Genomic DNA, 18935 nt, shown 5'->3' with positions numbered 1-18935 from the left:
AGTCTCATATATATATATATATATATATATATATATATATTTGCTTCATTCCTCATTTTGTACAATGTATGTTTTTTCATCCTGGTTGTAGTCTGCATGGAATTCCCACCACCAGTTAACCCCTGTGCCATCAGCATCGTCCCATATGTACTTCCCACCCCTGTTTTGTTGCAACTCTCCTCTCTTCCCCCCTATGGAATGTCACTGGTTTATAGTTGTGTGTTGATTTTGATTTTTACTTTAATTACTCCCCCCACCCCCGATCCCTTACATTCCTCCTAAAAGGGGAACTATGCAGTATTTTTCTTTTTTTTTCTGGCCAGCTTCACTGAGCATGATTCCTTCCAGCTCCATCCATATTGCTGCAAGTGCAAGAGTTGCTGCAAGTGGCAATTTTTTTTGATTGCTCAGTAATACCCATTGTGTAAATATACCACATCTTGATCCAGTCATGTATTTGGGGGCATTTGGGTTGTTTCCATAGCTTCCCTATTGTGAATAGTGCTGCATAAACAGAGGGGTACAGGTGCCCTTTTGAATTAATGTTTTTGTGTCCTTTGGGTAAATACCCAGGAGTGGAGTTGCTGGCTCATATGGGAGGTCCATTTTTAGCAATTTAAGGAACCTCCACACACAGATTTCCATAGTGGCTGGACCAATTTGTATTCCCACCAGCATTGTAGGAGGTTTCCTTTCTCTTTACATCCTCCTCAACATTTGTTATTGCTAGTTTTTTTTTTTTTTTAAATATATGCTATTCTCACTGGTGTGAGATGTTATTTCATTGTGGTTTTGCATTTCCCTGGTTACTAGTGATGTTGAACATTTTTTTTTTTCATATGCCAATTGACTATTTGCATTTCCTCTTTGGAGAAGTGTCTTTTTAGCTATTCTGTCCATTTTAAAAAAAGATTTATTTCTGCATTCAGGACTGGGGTACAGGACAGAGTTGCAGGGGCAGTGAGAGGACTCACCAGGGAGTGGGGAGCAGAACAGGCTGACTGACGAAGTACACTGCTGTGGGGAGCAGTCGGCGGGTCAGGAGAGGTTTGCCACGCCATGTGAGTCACCTCTGGGGCAGGGATTGAATTCATGCTGAAGTGGCTTTAGCTTCTTAGTGCTGTGCTTTAACCTGCAGCGCCCCAAGGGAGGACCCTGTTCTGTCTAGTTTTTAATGGTTGTTCACGTTATATATGTTGACTTTTATTAGTTCTTTGTAGATCTTCTTGATTAGTCCCTTATCACTAGCATTATGTGCAAAAATTTTCTCCCAGTCAGTGGGGTGTCTCTTTGTTTTGGTTGATGTCTCTTCTGCTGTATAGAAGCTTTTCAGTGTGATGCAGTCCCAGGTGTTTGTCTTTTCCTTCACTTTCTTTGCTTTGGGGGATGAGTCATTAAAGATGTTACTGAGGTGTATGATTTGTAGTGTGTTGCCTATATTTTCTTCTATATGTTTTATGCTCTCAGGTCTTATGTCTAGTTTTTTAATCCATTTTGAGTTTTTTTTTTTTTGTGTGTGTGTGTGTGTGGTGTGAGACAGTAGTCTAGCTTCATTGTTTCGCATGTAGGAGCTGGGTTTTCCCAGCACCATTTATTGAACAAACTTTATTTGTTCCATTGTATATTATTCACTCCTCTGTAAAAGATTAGTTCTCTGTAAAACTGTGGCTTTATTTCTGGGTTTTCTATGGAATACAGTGGTCTGTGTGTCCTTGTTCCAGTACGATGCACTTTTGATTATTATGGCTTCGTAGAATAGTTTAAAGTCTTGGAGTGTGGTGCCTTCATTCCCTTCCTTTTTGGTCAGGAGAACCTTGGGTATTTGAGGGTTTTGTGACTCATTATGAATTTCATCAGTATTTGTTCTATTTCCTTTTTTTTTGATATGTAAAGTTTTTTTTTCAATTTTAATCCCATTTAATATATTTTTACCAACTTTTAAAAAATTTTATTTATGTATCTATATTATTGTTCATTTTAAAACAATGTTTACTTCCTCTCTCCCCTCTTAATTCTATTTCTTTAAAGAATGTCATTGGAATTTTTATTGGAATAGCATTGAATCTGTAAATTGCTTTTGGTAGGATGGCCATTTTAATAATGTTAATTCTTCAAATCTATGAGCAAAGGATGTCTTTCTATTTCTTTGTGTCTTCTATTTCTTTTAACAGTGTTTTATAACTTTCTTTGTAGAGGTCCTTCATTTCTTTTGTTAGGTTTAGTCCCAAGTATTTGCTCTTTTTTGGTTCAGTTATAAAGGGAATGTTTTATTTTTATTTCTTCTTCAGATTGGTTGTATATAGGAAGGCTACTGATTTTTATGTATTGATTTTTTTTTATCCTGCTACTTCACTGATTATTTTGATGTTTTTCTGTAGAGGTTTTGGGGTTCTCTGTGTATGTGATATCATCTGCAAATAGTGATAGTTTTACTTCTTTCCCTATTTGGAGTCCTTGTATGCCTTTTTCTTATCTTATTGCTCTAGGTAGGGCTTCCAGTATTATATTGAAAAGCAGTGGTGAGAGTGGACATCCTTGTATTGTTCCTGACCTTAACGAAAGTCTTTCAGCTTCTCAACATTGAGAATAATATTGGTTCTGGGTTTGTTGTATATGGTCTTTACTATGTTTAGGTGTTCTCCTATTATCTCAAGAATTTAAAGAGCCTATTATCATAAATGGATGCTGAGCTTTGTCATAATGCTTTCTCAGCATCTGTTGATATGTTCATTTTTTTTACTTTCTTTTTGTTGATGTGTTGGGTTACATTAATTGATTTGAGTCTGTTGAATCATCTTTGTGACCCTGGAATAAATTTCACTTGCTCATGGTGGTTTATCTTCTTGATGCATTGTTGAATTCTGTTGGCTAGGATTTTATTGAGGATTTTTGCATCAGTGTTCATGAGATTGGCCTGTAATTTTCTTTTTTTGGTGATATCCTTGTTTGGTTTTGGTATTAGTGTATTGTTGGTTTCATAGAACGTATTTGGTATTATCTCTTTCTCAATTTTTTTCTGAAAGAGTTTGTGTAGGATAGGCAAACTGATTTGTAAAGCACTCTGTTTTCTGGGCTTTTGTTTTTGGGGAGGTTTTGATTACTGTTTCAGTTTCACAGCTTGTAATTTGTCTGTTTAGGTGTTCTATTCTCTTTGTAGCTTTGGATGATTATAAAGTTGTAGGAATTCGTACATCTCTTCTAGATGTTGAACTTGTTTCCATATAACTGTTCATTGTAACCTCTATTCTTTTGATTTCTGCTGTGTCTGTTGTGATTTCTTCTCTTTTATTTATTATCCTATTTATTTGTGCTTATTCCTGTTTTTTCTTTGTGAGACTGGTTAGAGGTTTGTTTATATATTTTTTCAAAAACCAACTTTCGTTGATCAAAAGAATTATTTTGTTAACTTCTATTTCATTTATTTCTGCTTTGATTATCATTTCCTTTCTTCTACTGGCTTTTGAACTTTTTGTTGCTATTTTTCCAGTTACTTAAGGTGGGAGATTAGGTTATTTCTTTTAATTCTTTGTTGTTTCTTGATGTAAGCCTTTATTGCTATGTATTTTCTCCATATAGCTGCTTTTGCCATGTCCATACTTTTGGAGGGTTGTATCCTCATTGTCATTCATCTTGAGGTTTTTTTTTTTAATTTCTTCCTTGATTTCCTCATTGATCCAGTGATCTCCCAGTAGTGTGGATTTCCATTTCCATGAGGTAGGAGTTTTCCCTGCTTTCTTTTCATAGCTTATTTCTAGGTTAATGCTTTTAGGTTTATTTCTAGGTTGATCAGAGCAAGTAGTTGGTATAATTTTAATCTTGGCATACCTGTTGATGTTTGTCTTGTTCCCCAGTATTTGATTAGTTTTGGAGTATGATCCATGTGCACTTGAAAAAAAAATGTGTACTCAGATTTCTTTGGGTGCAGTATCCTGTAGAGTTCTGTGAAACCCATGAAGTCTAGATCCTTGTTTAGTGCTCTAATGTCCTTTCCTATTTTTTGTCTTGTTGATCTATCCAGTGGCAGGAGTGGTATGTTGAAGTTTCCTACTATGTATGTATTTTCTCTGATGTCTTTTTTCAGAGATGATAATTGTCTTGGCATATTTCAGTGCTCCTTCTTTAGGTGAGTGTATGTTGATAAGTGTTATGTATTCCTGATGTATTTTCCCCTAATAATAGTGTAGTGACCATCTGTGTCTCTTTTTACCTTGAAGTCTGTCTTATCTGATAGGAATATAGGTATGCCTGCCTTATTTTTTTGGTTCATTTGCTTGTAGGATTATTTTCTGACCTTTTACTTTCTTTCTGTGTTTATCTTTTGTAGTTACGAGTGTTTCCTGAAGACAGCAAAATATTGGGTTCTGTTTTTTTTTTAAAGATTTATTTATTTATGCATACAGAACTGGGGTACAGGCCAGAGCTGCAGGAGCAGTGAGAGGATTCACCAGAGACAGAGTGGGAAGCAGAACAGGCAGATCGTCGAAGTACACTGCTGAGGGGAGCAGCAGACGGGTCAGAAGAGGTCTGCCACGCCATGTGGTCACCTCCGGGGCAGGTGGGAATCGAACTCATGCGGAAGTGGCTTTAGCTTCTCAGTGCAGTGCTTTAACATGCTGCGCCACCAGGGAGGGCCCCGGGTTCTGTTTTTTGATCCAGTCTCCTACTATGTCTTTTTATTGATAAGTCCAGACCATTGACAGTTAAGAGTTAATACTGATACAGAGGCACTTATATTTCCCATTTTGCTTGTCATATTGTGGTAATGTTCTGTACCTTGTTCTGTTTTTCCTATTCACTCTTCTGTTAGTACTCTAGTATTAGTTCTAGAGTTCCTTCTTGTACTTTTTGTAGTGGGGTTTAATAGTGTGAATTTGTGGAGATTTTGTTTGTCATGGAAGATTTTAATTTTTCCATCATAGAGGAAAGAGAGCTTCGCAGGGTTTGTTGAGTTGGAGTTTGTTGAATATGCCCCTTCATTCTCTTCTTGCCTATAGTGTTTCTTTGGAGAAGCTTGTTGTTACCCTAATTGATTTTCCTTTGTAGATTATCTGTTTCTGCCCCCTTAGCAGTTTCATTACTTTTTCCTTGTGAGCCTTTCGAAATGTTACTGTTGTGTTTTGCTGTAGGCTTCTTTGTATTGTGATAATTCATCCTCTTTCGCTTCCTATATTATTATTTTCATTTCCTTCTTCATGTTTGGAAAGTTCTCTTCAGTTATCTCCTTGAATATTTTTTTGGCTCTCTGTTCTTTGTCTTCTGGGACACCTATTACTCCTGTTTCCTTTCCTCATGGCATCAGAAAGTTCTTGAAGTGACTTCATTCTTTTTCCTTTGTACTTCTCTTTCCTTCCCCTCCCCCTTTTTAAAAAGATTATTTATGCATACAGAACTTGGGTACAGGCCAGAGGTGCAGGGTTGGTGAGAGAAAACACCAGAGACAAAGCGAGGAGCAGAACAGGCAGATTGACGAAGTGCACTGCTGAGGGGAGCAGCGGGTAAGACAGGAGAGGTCTGCTGTGTCATGTGGATCACCTCTGGGGCTGGGATCAAACTGGTACTAATGCACCTGCAGCTAGCTTGCAGCACCAGAGAGGGCCCTCTTTCCTTTTCTATTTGGGTTCTTTTTATGTCTGAATCTTCAAGAATACTGAATCATTTTTACATTTCTTCTATTTTCATGGCTTTTCCCAGAGTTCGTGAGCTCCTTCACTTGTCTATGGTTGAAGGAACTGGAGAGTTCCTTCAATTTCTTCCTCAGTTCATCATCTATATTCTTATCTATTTCTCCATTTTCTCTTAGCTTTTTAATTGTTTTCACCATGGCCTTTTTGGATTCCTTGTCTATTAGGTGGAGATATTCTTCTTTGTCTATATTATTGGTTTCTGGAGGTTGATTTTCTTTCTGTGGTGTATTGTTTCCAGAAAGGGCCTGCCGCCGACCAGCGCAGCAGGAGCAGGAGACAAGTTTCAGGGATGGCAATTCTGGCGCAGGGTGGACAAGGATGAGGTTGAGTGACAGACACGACTTCTAGGAGTGCATATCTGAATGTCATTTATTTTTAAGAGTGCAGAGCATTTATACAGTTTTTCTTGGCAAGCAAATATAGGGGTACAATGATTTTTTCAATAGAGGCATGACTGGTAATACATTAATTTCTTTTTGTTTCTGTGATGTTGCCAGGGGCCCAAAACCAACTTGGGGCCCTAGGAAACCACCGTGCATTCAAGTTTCAGTGCTGCTAAACAAATGCCCTATCACCTATGCCTTTCTAATCCTTTTAATCACTCTCTCCATTCATTTCACAAACCACCTGGTATATAGGAGTTAATTGTATAATAATATTAAAGATTGTAAGGGAGTTTCTCAGGAGTAAATCAGTATCGAAAATAGAGGAAGTTACATTCCTATCAAGAGTATCATTAGAAACGAAGCACAGTATCCATAGCATTTTTTTGTTGTGCATCAACAGAATCTGAAAACAAATCAAAAAGTCACAGTGACCATTCGAGAATCAGCCATTCTTTTATTCCTGGTGGGCCACGTATTCCTCCCGTGTGCCTGGTACCTTGACCGTGCCAAGCTCTGAGGATTTCTCACTTAGGCGCCACGGGAGGGGACGTGGCAAGGGCCTTCTTGATCTGTTGTATTTTTTTTTTTCATCTCATAGTTAGCCTTCAAATTTGCTCTGTTTGAAGCACCTCTGTTCTACTGGTGCTGGTGGGCATTACTTCTGATTTCTCTTGTGAGTTGGATATGTCTGCCTTGTGTCTCAGCCACTGTGGCTGGGTACATTTCCAGACAATCTTTGATTGTGGAAGATGTTGTTCTGAGTTGTGCTTTGTCCCCTTCTTTCCAGCCCCCACTTTGTGTGATTAAATCTGACATCTCAGCCAGTAGTCGTCAAGGGTGTCCCGTAGAGTCCTGAGACTCCAGAAACACTCTTTGGCCTACTCTCTGGGAGGTACCTGCAAGGTGGGTGGAATATTTTTCTCTGTTGAACTGCTAGGTCTCTCTATGTGCGTCTCAGAATATCAGAGTTAAAAGAGAATAAGGGGTGAGAGAACACATAAAAGGAAAGTGGAGGATGATAAGAAGATGTAAAGGGAAGGAAGGTGATAGAAAGAAGTTAAGGTTATATGGGGGAATAGGAAAGAGGAGAAGGAAAGGGAGGGGAAATGACAGAGAAGAGAAAGTAGTAATGATGTTGGGGAGGAAAAGGAGAAAACTAGAGGAGACAGAGAACCATGATTAAAAAGAAAGAAGGCACAAAAGACTACCAAGTGAACAACGAGGAATCAAAACAAACAGGCAGACACACAAATAGGTTGGCAAGAATTGCTTCTCAGAGCTCTGATGGCTCCCAGTTAGCTAGTCCTTGCTGTTTTCGTCTGGTCCACTAGGAAGCACTGTAAGACTGGGTAGTACAGTTTTCCCAGAGTCCCTTTTGGCTTACTGAAGGAGGATGTAGAACACGCTCTGAGAGGCAGGTCATAAGTGGTGGAGTGTTCAAGTCCCCACTGCAGCTGTGATTTTGGTGTTCTTTCTTGTCCCCTGAGGTAGTTGGGCAAATGTGGGGTCTCCTGAGGTCTTGTTCCATGTGGGAGCTTGTGGTATCTAGAGGCCACCAATGTAGGGACTGTCCCTACAAGACTTCTCCTGATGCCTCTCCCACTGGTGGTTAAATAGTATGTCCCTCTTGGAATAACCTCAGCTAAGCCTCCTAGTTTCAAGTGATGGTGGTTGGTGGTTTTGTTCTGATCACTAGGTGGCGCCAGAGACTTCTAGTCAGCTTTCAGAGACTTATTCCCATAAGGCTCCAGGAGACCTCCCAGCTAACCCCCTACCCTCAGTCCCACGCTGAAGCAGCACTGCTGCCCCTGCTTGCCCATTTGTTGCTTTCTGTAGCCTTCTAATGTCCCAGAATTCTTCCATGGACTGTCTTTTCCTTCTTTCCTCTTGGGTGAAGTGTGTAGGCTTCGTGGATAGAGGCAGGGAGCAGATATATGGGTTGCAGGTTGTTAATTCTCTTATCTTCCTTACCCTGCTTTTTTTTTTTTTTAACCTAATCCCCTGCTTTAATTGGGACCCCAACTTTGTCCAACACCAAGAATTGACCACTTCTCCCTATTAATTGCTTTTGTGGGAGAGAATACTTCTTAGCATTCCTTTGTGGCATGTTCCTGACTTCACCTACAGCAATTGAGATTTATGCTAGGAAAACAAGGATGGTTTAACATTTGAAAAATCAGTGTAATTCACTACATTAACAAAACAAAAGGAAGGAAAAAACATAATCATGTCAACAGATGCTGCGGAAGCATTTGGTAAGAGGCAGCATTCATTTATGATTAAAAACTGATGAGAGCCCTCCCTGGTGGCGCACTGGGTTAACACACAGCACTAAGAAGCTAAAGTCACTTCAGCATGAGTTCGATCCCTGCCCCAGAGGTGACCCACATGGTGCGGCAGATCTGCCCGCTGCTCCCCTCAGCAGTGTACTTTGTCAGTCTGCCTGTTCTGCTCCCAACGCTGTCTCTGGTGAATCCTCTCACCACCCCTGCACCTCTGGCCTGTATCCCAGTTCTGTATGCATAAATAAATAAACAAATCTAAAAAAAAAAAACTCATGAAAAATTGCGAGTAAATGAACTGTATCATAACATAATAAAAGCCATGTTACAATCCCATCACTAATATCATTCTGAATGGTGAAAAACTGAAAGCCTTTACACTAATATCTGGTAGGGGACAGGGATGTCTACTCTTACTACCACTATTCAACATACTATTAGAAGTCCTAGCTAGAGGACTTTTCCAAGAGAAAGACAAATGATCGAAATTTAAGAATAAGAAGTAAAGCTATTATTTGCAGATCATATACATAGAAAACTCCAAATACTGCATGGAAAAACTAAAACAGTAAATCTGTTCGGCAAAGTGGCAGAATACAAAATCAACACACAAACATGAGTTGCCTTCCTATATACAAATAATGAGCTAGAGAAGAAATTAGAGACTTCCCATTTACAGTCTTGATAACCAAATATATTAAATACTATAAACCTAATAAAGGAGGTGAAGTACCTATACAAGTAAGCCATAAAACATTGCTAAGAGAAACCAAGGACACAAATAAATGAAAAGAAATTTCCTGTAACTGGATAGGAAGAATTAACATGGTCAAAATTGCTGTCCTATCCAAAGTAATTTACAGATTAAATATATTTCCAATAAAAATCCCAGTGTTTTTCTTAAAAGATATAGAACAAAGATGACTGAAATCCATATATGAAATGCAAAAAACAGAATAGCCAAAGCTCTTCTGACTAAAAAAGAAATAAAGAAGGTATCACACTTCCAGACTTTAAATTATACCATAAAGACAGTCTGGTACTTGAACAAAATCAGAAATACAGACCAATGGCACCTAACTGAGACCCCGAAATAAAGTCACACATTTGTAGATAACTAATCTATGACAAAGAAGTGAAGTATGTATACAGAAAGAAGGAAGACCTCTTCAATAAATGCTGTTGAAAATTTGGCTACAGATGGTTACAGACATGAAAAAATACTCTATCACTTATCAGGGAAATGCAAATCAAAACAACAATGAGATAACACCTCTCACACTTGTAAGAGAATGACTGTATTCAGAAATCTAATAACACCAAGTGCTGGCAAGGATATGGAGAAAAGGGAGCTCTCTTACATTTGGGGAGAGTGTAGACTGGTCCAGCCTCTGTGGAAAGAAGTGTGGAGATACGGAAATCACCTAAATACTCAGAACAAATGAGTGGGTCAAGGACATGTGGTATACATACATATATAATAAAATACTATTTTGAAGTAAATAGTATTGGATGAAACTGGTAGGAATTATTCTAAGTGAAGTGAGCAAGAATGAGAATGATAAACATTGGATGGTTCCAATTATATATAAACTATAGAGAAACCAAAGGATCAGACACAAAGAAAAACTTTAATACTGACACTGGAACTCAGACTGTAAATCTGAGATGTTCAGGAGGAGAAGGTGGTGGAAAGTGAGTGGGGGAGGGTAGTAAAAAGGGGCAGTGGACAACAGCACCTGTAGACTATTGTAGAGGACCGTGTATGCTTTAGTGGTAGGAAAACTATGGTGACCACCCGAGGTGAGAGAACCTATATTGTGAAATAATAAACCAATATGTAAAATTTTTAAACAGCAGTTTTAATAAACAAAAAGAGAAAATGTTGTATATAGAATTTTAGAGATTGTTTGATTATGCAGAGAAGTGTCTATTTTACATAGTGCTCCTTTCCAAAAAAAAAATACAACATTCTCTTCTCAATCACAGACGCTTTTATACTTTTAAGGTATGAGCATTTTAAACAATAGCCACTAATACCATGGATGATTGAGAAAACTACACAGGAAAACAGGTTTCAATTTTAGTTGTCATTTGCTTTAATATTCAAAATTCTGACTTCTTTAATGATTAGAAAGGCAAAGCAAAAATGGCATATATTGCATTATATCTTGGAAGCTTGGGCCAGCACCTTGTAATCACACACATTTATATTTCTACAGTGAAACATGGAAAGTAAGTGAGATGAATTAAAGATTATACATAGTTGGTTGAGATTGTTTTGTTAGCATATTTCTTCCTGTCAGGTTATGATTTGCTATGAAATATTGTGTATAACTCAGTTTTCAGAATGTTTGATTTTTAGAATTGTGCATAAGAGATCTTGGATCTTTTCGATTGATTGTTATGATATGCATTTATATTCTTACATGCATATATTGGAATGCTCCCGTTGTTCTGAGTATATACATATATTTTTATAATCTGTCCTCTATATATTTTTATGCATCATAAAAATCATATAGAAATCCATGATCTCTTTTACTCCTTAAAGTAGCAGCAAAAATATTCACAATTTCAATTTTCCTGTGCAAGAAGATACAAAATAAGTGGTATCTAAACTTAAGTATGTATTTAAATCCCTCTGAACTGGGGTTCAGGTCAGAGGTGTAGGTGGTGAAAGGATTCACCAGAGACAGAGTGGTAACAGAACAGGTGGATTTGCTGAAATACACTGCTGAGGGGAGCAGTTGGCAGGACAGGAGAGGTCTACCATGCTATGTGGCTCACCTCCCTGGCCAGGGATGGAACTCGTTTTTAAAATTACAGCTTTCTGAAGATCCATATCAGAGCTACTAAATTGAAAATTCCAGAATGTGACCTTTAATGGTAACTAATACATCTGGTCTTTGATGAGGTTTCAAGATCATATCAAAATAGGAATATGCAAAGAGTATTGTGCAAAGCTAAAAGCATTTAATTTCAAAAAACTTCTTTTTTTCTGAGATTCTGCTTCCTGCATTTTTGGTGTTGGGTGTTGATACAATTTATTTATAGCAGTCTATGACATTAAACAAGTCTGTATATCACTGACATTTTTCTAACTTTTAAAAAATGTTTTATTTATATATACAAGAACTGGGGTTCAGGTCAGAGGTGTGGGTGTTGAAAGGATTCACCAGAGACAGAGTGAGAGCAGAACAGGTGGATTTGCTGAAATGCACTGCTGAGGGGAGCAGTTGGCGGGACAGGAGAGGTCTACCATGCCATGTGGCTCACCTCCCTGGCCAGGGACGGAACTCCTGCTGCAGTGGTTGTGGATAGCTTCAGAGTACTGTGCTTTAATCCATTGCTTCACTAGGGAGGGGTCCATTTTTCTAACTTTTTTAGTAGCAGAGTATCGTTTCTTTTCTGAGTGAAAATTTATGTAGAATCATAACATAACACAGATAAACATCACCACTTTAGTATAAACTTTTTCATGAGCTTAAATATATATGATAGGAAAACAAAGGACTTGAAGGTATGAGGTAAACATATATGGTGACTATCAGTTAATGAGTACCTGGTACCTCTGCAAAAGAAAAACAGCAGTGATAACCCCATTCTTTCTATGAAATGCCCTGCTCAGTATCTCTGCTAGACAATATGACTGTGTTAATGTTTACAAGCAGCTTGTTGTTTTAGTTGGCACCTTGTAGACATGAAGTATTATGCTGTACAGCTACATTTACCAAAGTATGTTCCTAAAAGCACTGATCTTGCAAAGCACTCCTTGTAAAAAATGGATTTAGGAATCAAAAAGACCTTAAAAATACATTTATTTTATGATTATACTTTTATGATGATTATATTTTATGTTTATACATTATTTTATGATTTCCATTTACCCTGTTTTCTCTGTTTCATTTCTTTTTTATCACCTTGATATATTTAGTGATTTATTCAATTTTTTTCCTTTGGTATTTTGGAAGTTACCTGTTCTTTTATTCGCAGCAACCTTCATATTTTAAAATACACAGTTAATGTCTATATAATAAAATTCCTAAGTATGTATGTATATATGTATATATATATAGTATGTATGTATATATTTTATGTATGTATCTATGTGTATATATATATATATACATTTATTCCATCCTGTGTTATGTTTTTATTGCATTTTATTTTCAAAATTAAACATTATGGTTATAGTGAATATTTCTCTGAGTTTACCCATGTGTTTAATAATTATCATTCTCCCTAAGTTCAATATGTTAGGCGGCAAAATTTTGTTTTTTATGAAATCATCATTATTCACTCATTCTTGGATCCTGTATTTTCAGATTTGCATACTTAAGAGTCTCTCTGTAACCTGAAAGTCAGTGCTTATTGCCCTTTCAGACCTTTCAGAATCATTCTTGAACATGTGCAGGCAGTAAAATTTGTGTGGTGGAGGCACATGTATTTCCACCTATCAGTTTGATGTTCTGTTTTATTTTGACTCATACTATAAATGCCTCCATTAGCTTTGTATGTAATGCCACAATTTTTTTTGCATTGTTTGTGCTTTTTGTTGGTGATTTCATTGTTTCACATGGTCCCAAAGGATAGTATTGAAATACTATGTACTGTTCCTAAAGGAAGGCTATGATGTGCTCTATGGAGAAAATATGCGTGTGATAGATAAGCTATCATGACTAGACACTTAAAAAGGAATGGCTAGGTCATGATAAGTCTATGTTTAATATTTTGAGAAATCTCTGTACTATTTTCCATAATGCCTAGACCAGCCTACATTCCCATCCACAGTGTAAGTAGGTTTCTATTTCTGTACTTCTTTGACAACATTTGTCTCTGGTCATTTTGATATGAGCCATTCTCACAGGTGTGGGGTGGTATGTCAATATGATCATAAGTTTTTTATCTTTCCTTTTGTTGATGTGCTGAATTACAATGATTGATTTTCAGATGTTGAACCATCCTTGAGTCTCTGGGATAAATCCCACGATCATGATATATGATCCTTTTAAACTATTATTGAATTTGATTTTCTAAGATTTTGTTGAGGATTTTTACATCTATGTTCTTCATGGAAATTGGTAGGTTTTTTTTTTTGTGGTGCTTTGTCTAATTTTGGTACCAAGGTAATATTGCCCTCATAAAATGTATTTGGTGGAATTCTTCCTCTTTCTCAGTTTTTTGGTATACTTTGGGAGGAGAATTATTAGTTCATTTTTGAAAGTTTGGTAGACTTCACTGATGAAACTATCGGGTCCACCACTTTTGTTTTGTAGGAGACCTTTGATGACTGGATCCTAGCTTTTTGGTTTGTTCAGATTTTCTACTTCCTGGTTCACTCTTAGAACAGTGTTTATTGGTAAGAATATATCTGTTTGTTGACTTGCTTGCATATACACGTTCATAGTAATCTCTATGATCATCTCCATTTCTGAGATGTTTACTATAACTTCTCTATTTTTCTGATTCTATTTGTTAGTCTTCTCCCTTTTTGTTTGTGATACTAGCTAGAGGTTTGTCCATTTTTTTCAAACAAGCTGTTGGTTTCATTGACCTTTTGTACTATCTTTTATTTATTTCTAAAATAAATAAAACAGAAAATAGCATTATCATATTAAATGAATTTTTGTAATGGATCATCTCTTGATTTTTTTTTGTCAGTTTTTTTTGCCAAGACGATCTTAAGAAGGAGTTGACTTTATTTGTCATTCAGCAGAGAATCCTATATGCAGTTTATAGTAAATTTTACATATGAGAAACCGAAATCATTTAAAAATCAATTACAGAATTTATCTACATGAATTCATCTAAAATAATTGTTTTCTTAATTCAACTTGTAACTACAGTGACCTATCCTACAGAGATATTACTTCTGTTTGGAGATGATTTAGGAAAAGAAAAATTTCTTACTTTTACTTTATTTCCTTCTATATCAGTGATTCAGTATTCAATCATTCTGGATTCAAGTAGAGAACAAAAACAAATTTGAATTTTTTTCAAGAGCTAAGCAAATGTCTAATATTGTACATAAATAATGTAAGAAATTTTTAAAAATTAAAAATAATAAAAGAAGTAAATTAAGTAAAAAAAACATTAGAAGCATTTAACCTCATTCATATATTTTGTCTCTAGACATCCTAGGACATACCTAACTAGGTACTTATTATTAAGGTAAAAATGGATACTTTATAAAGGATAGCAAAAAGAATAAGAGATTTAAAATCTATACAAGAAAAATCACAAAATTATCCAGCAATCTATCTGGCATAAGAGACTTGAACAGGTGGAAAAACTTCATTCTCTTGAATAAAAATACTCAGGAAATACTGGTACTCCCTGAGGCAGTTTATAATTGTTACCCATTTAAAATGCCAACAGATGTTTTTCTGCAGACAAATAAGAATTCTTTATCTGATAGGAAAAAAAGATCTTCCATGTCTTCACTGAGTTCTAGACTTTGATTTTCTTTCTGTGGTGTATTGTTGAATTAAGAACTTTTTTGACCCTTTGTGTTTTCCTTTTACCCCATTGTATTCAGGGTTGCTTTGCTGTAGATGTGAACTGTTGGGATTTTACTAAGTTGTGAATTCAGTAGCTGGGGCCTTCCCTGGAGTAGATCCTGGCTTGTGGCATAGTGGCTGGGCTTTTGGTAGAGAAATAAGGGATATGGTGGGTGGGATGTCCAGCAGGTTTTCCCCTGCACGTGTCTGGGACGTTCAGGTCCAGCTGGAGTTATAGCCATATTATAATTATCAATAAAAAGAACTCAGTTTCACCACAAAATTATTAACTGAACAACATAGCTCTTAATTGGATTTCACAATTTTTCTACTAGTAACCTTTTTCTGTTCCAGTATCCAATGCATGATCCTGTATTGCATTTAGTTGGCATCTCTCCTTGTCTCTGTGACAGTTCTTTAATGTTAATTTTCATGGACTTGAAATTTGAGAAATATATTGGCTTATTATATTGTAAATGTCTCTCAGTTCAAAATTGTTTAGTGTTTTGTGGGGTTTTTTTTGGTAGCAACACTAGATTTCATACTGTACCTTTATCAGTTCTTCATTTCAGAAGGCAAACGATACTGAAATGTCTTACTGGTGATTTTTTCCTTTGTGAGGTAATATCTTCCTAGTTTTCTCCATGATAATGTTGTTTTTTTCTCCCCTGGTAATATCTTCTTGCTTTTAACTTGATTGCTTTTAATAGAAAAGATGCAGAAGAAAGAGAATTTTGTTTCCTTAGACAGTTTATGAATAGTTGTTTTAAATATAAAAATCTTATATGATAATTTCATAACTTTAACATTTTATTTTCAAGTAGTTATGTTGAGAAATTACTTTTTAAAACATAGAGCCTTAATACATATTTTCAGAACACCTTTTTAACTTAAAGTTTGCTGCAAAAGAACTTAATAGAAATGCTAAGAAATGTGATAAAGAAGAAAAGGCTGAAAAGGCCAAGATTAAAAAGGTAAGCCATTTTTAATTTTTTTAGCTCATGAAATTGTTACAGGGCAGGGAAAGGGGCACCCCAGGGCCCCCAAACCTGCCCACTCTAAATAGGTTCTGCCATCTACCACAACAAGACAAAACATAACCTTTCGTGGAAAGGAACTGTAATACAATTAGTGTGCACTATAGAAAAGACAAAGAATATAGTTTCAAATCAAACACCCAAAGTTACCCATTCCCTGGTGGGTAAAAGTCCATCCAAAAGGTATTGACTCAAAGCAAGGCCTGAAAGCCAGACACAAGTCTAAAGCACATTCCAGCAGGGGCCCATAAAGAAAGGTCAGAAATGCCAAAGAAATCTGGGAGGAAAACGCAAAATCAAAATCAATATTATAAAAGCTGACATTGTTATCCTCCCTATGAATCTCTCACCCACATCTGTTTCAACCAGTCCAGGGCCAAGAAACAAGAGCCACTTTTTCGCATGTCTTTCTGCTCCCATGTCCCTCTCTCAGGTCTATTTCTGCCTCTCCATCCTGCTTCCTTCCTCTTCAGTCTCCTCTCCAGATTATTTTCCTCCCTGCTCAGTTCCACCTTCCTTTGGAAGGGGCAGAGAACCTGGAACCTCCCCTTTAGCTGGGTACCACCCTGTTACAAAGTGAGCATAATCAAGGAAAAACAGCTGAGTTTATTTTACATTGAAGACAGATTACTGGCTTTATTATTCTAAATCACATATCTAAGTAGATTCTTACTATACAATATACTTAATAGTTGTTCTTTTGTTTATTATTATCTATATGTGCAAACATACACATTTAAAACTTGCCTGTTGGTTTGTAGCCCAAACCAATCTTACAGAGAAATATAAAACTTATATGTAAGAAGAGCACTTAATGTTTTTGGCTCACTTTTTTTTTTTTACAGCTCAAAAGTTTTGTATCTTAACAGTGCTTTGTATTAATGTGTGTTGTGGTTTGTGTAGTATGTATTTGCGAGGAATATTCACAGTGGTGAGCATCCTGTTGTACTTATGGCTCTGATGTATTATAATAAAAAGATGCATAGCAAAATGGAACTTTCAATGTCTTGGTGATAGGTGTGGTATGGTAACATAATCTGAAGGGTGTGGTCCTGTACCTCTAAATCATATGCAGTGTTGTAAATGAAAGTTAACCAGGTTAAAAAAAAATCAAAGATGCATTAGGCTAAGTGTGAAGGAATCCAGGATCAAGCTTCTTAGAATTCTCTTATAGCATAATTCCTCCACCAAAATTCCAAACTCACAGAAGGAAACCATTGACTGGCACACACCACATTATTTGTACAGTTAGGCACAGTAGCCACTCATATTCTGGTAACGAAGCTAACCCGCTCCCAATTCAAGTTCCTAGAAGCCACCCAGTGCTAAACTTGCAAGTAGACCTTTCTATGGATAGCATTTTCAGTTTTGCTTTGTTTACTCTATTTTGTGCATGTGTATTTGTAAACCTGTATTTAATATTTTATTACTTTAGATATCCATATCGTTGATAACAGCATATCCACAAACCTTAAATTCATTCACTTTGGGTATTCACCTTTTGTCTGTTTTTTTTTAAAGATGTATTTATTTATGCATACATAACTGGGATACAGGCCAGAGGTTCAGGGGTGGTGAGAGGATTCACCAGTGACAGAATGGGGAGCAGAACAGGCCGACTGACGAAGTACACTGCTGAGGGGAGCAGCGGGTGGGTCAGGAGAGTTCTGCCACACCATGTGGATTACCTCCAGGGCAGGCAGGGATTGAACTCATGTTGAAGTGGATTTAGCTTCTTACTGCTGTGCTTTAACCTACTGTACCACCAGGGAGGGCCCTGTCTTACCCTATTCTTAATTGAGAACTTTAAGGAAAAAGAACTTTTAGTAAAGGAAATGGAAGTAGACTGAATTAGGGGAAAAAAACTTGAAACTGACATATGATTATTGTTTTCTTAAAACTGCTGCAACTGCTGATACTATCTTACCATTTTTTTGTCTTTTCTTCAACAGTCTTATTTTTCATATATAGGTGCTTCACCTTCTCATTATAAATTGGATTGTCATTTTAAGTTTCCCTTTCTTATATTAATTAATATAGAACTACAGCTGAATTTTGTATCCTGATTTTTTTATCCTGTAATTTTACTGTATTGATTATTTCTGGTAGTTTTTGGTAGGGCTTTTGGGTTCTCTATGTACTATAGCATGTCACCTGCAAATACTGTTTTCTTTTTTTCTAATTTGGGTTCCTTTTATTTCTTATTCTTGGCTACTTGCGCTGACTAGGACTTCCAATACTATGTCGAACAGTTATGGTGACAGTGGGCATCCTTGTTTATGATCTTAGCAGGAATGCTTTATGTTTCTCAATATTGAGTATGATGTTGGTTGTGATTTTGTTTGTATGGCTTTTATTATTTTACATAAGCCAATTTTACTTCATGCTCTGTTTATCTTTGCTACTTGTGCTGTGTTTGAAACAGGCAATTCAGAAGGGCAATACAGAAGTTGCAAGAATACATGCTGAAAATGCAATCCGTCAGAAGAACCAAGCAATTAATTTCTTGAGAATGAGTGCTAGGATTGATGCTGTGGCAGCCAGAGTTCAAACTGCAGTAACAATGGGAAAGGTAAAGCTTAATCAGAAGTCTTGGTTTCAGTTTAATGAGAGTACTAATTTTATTAGAAATCTTAATCTAATGCAAGGTGCTATGGGCTTCTGATAAGGTCTTTTTGTGCAAGAGAGACATAAAAGTGCTTAGTGAGGAAAATGATGTTGTCAGTAGCTTTTTAAATTAAGGTCTAATTGGTTGTCTTCCAAGGAAGAGTCAGAAATCAATGGTAGCTAGTGTTTAAATTAGTGTCTAGACCAGAAATGCATACTGTATTTTTATTGTAAAGGAAAGAATAGACAAATTTCATAAGTTGATCTGTAAGTAATGTATTTAAGAGGCTATATAAATTTTTTTTTTATTAAAAAGTTTATTTTTACATCATTTTTCACATTTTTTTTTCATCTCAATTGTAATCCCCATGGGTTTCCCATCACCAAATCACCCCTGTGCCACCACCATAGTCCCGTGCATTTCCCTCCCTTCCCC

General features: G+C 36.5%; 1 protein-coding gene across 2 annotated transcripts in view; it reads left to right on the top strand.

Annotated features, from left to right (window-relative positions):
• Window positions 1-18935, top strand: part of LOC101634091 (charged multivesicular body protein 1b-2) — a 37457-nt gene that overhangs the window by 8820 nt on the left and 9702 nt on the right. For both annotated transcript variants that reach the window (XM_012727104.1, XM_012727103.1), the window contains exons 2-3: window positions 15732-15829; window positions 18318-18464. In XM_012727104.1, coding sequence (XP_012582558.1) covers window positions 15732-15829; window positions 18318-18464 — 245 coding nt within the window. The remainder of the gene's footprint in view (window positions 1-15731; window positions 15830-18317; window positions 18465-18935) is intronic.

The sequence above is a fragment of the Condylura cristata genome, unplaced genomic scaffold (assembly GCF_000260355.1).
Source record: "Condylura cristata isolate star-nosed mole 26May11 unplaced genomic scaffold, ConCri1.0 scaffold00019, whole genome shotgun sequence".
Lineage (NCBI taxonomy): Eukaryota > Metazoa > Chordata > Mammalia > Eulipotyphla > Talpidae > Condylura > Condylura cristata.
The sequence above is the reverse complement of the archived record's forward strand: the minus strand, read 5'-3'. Positions and strand labels throughout refer to the sequence as shown.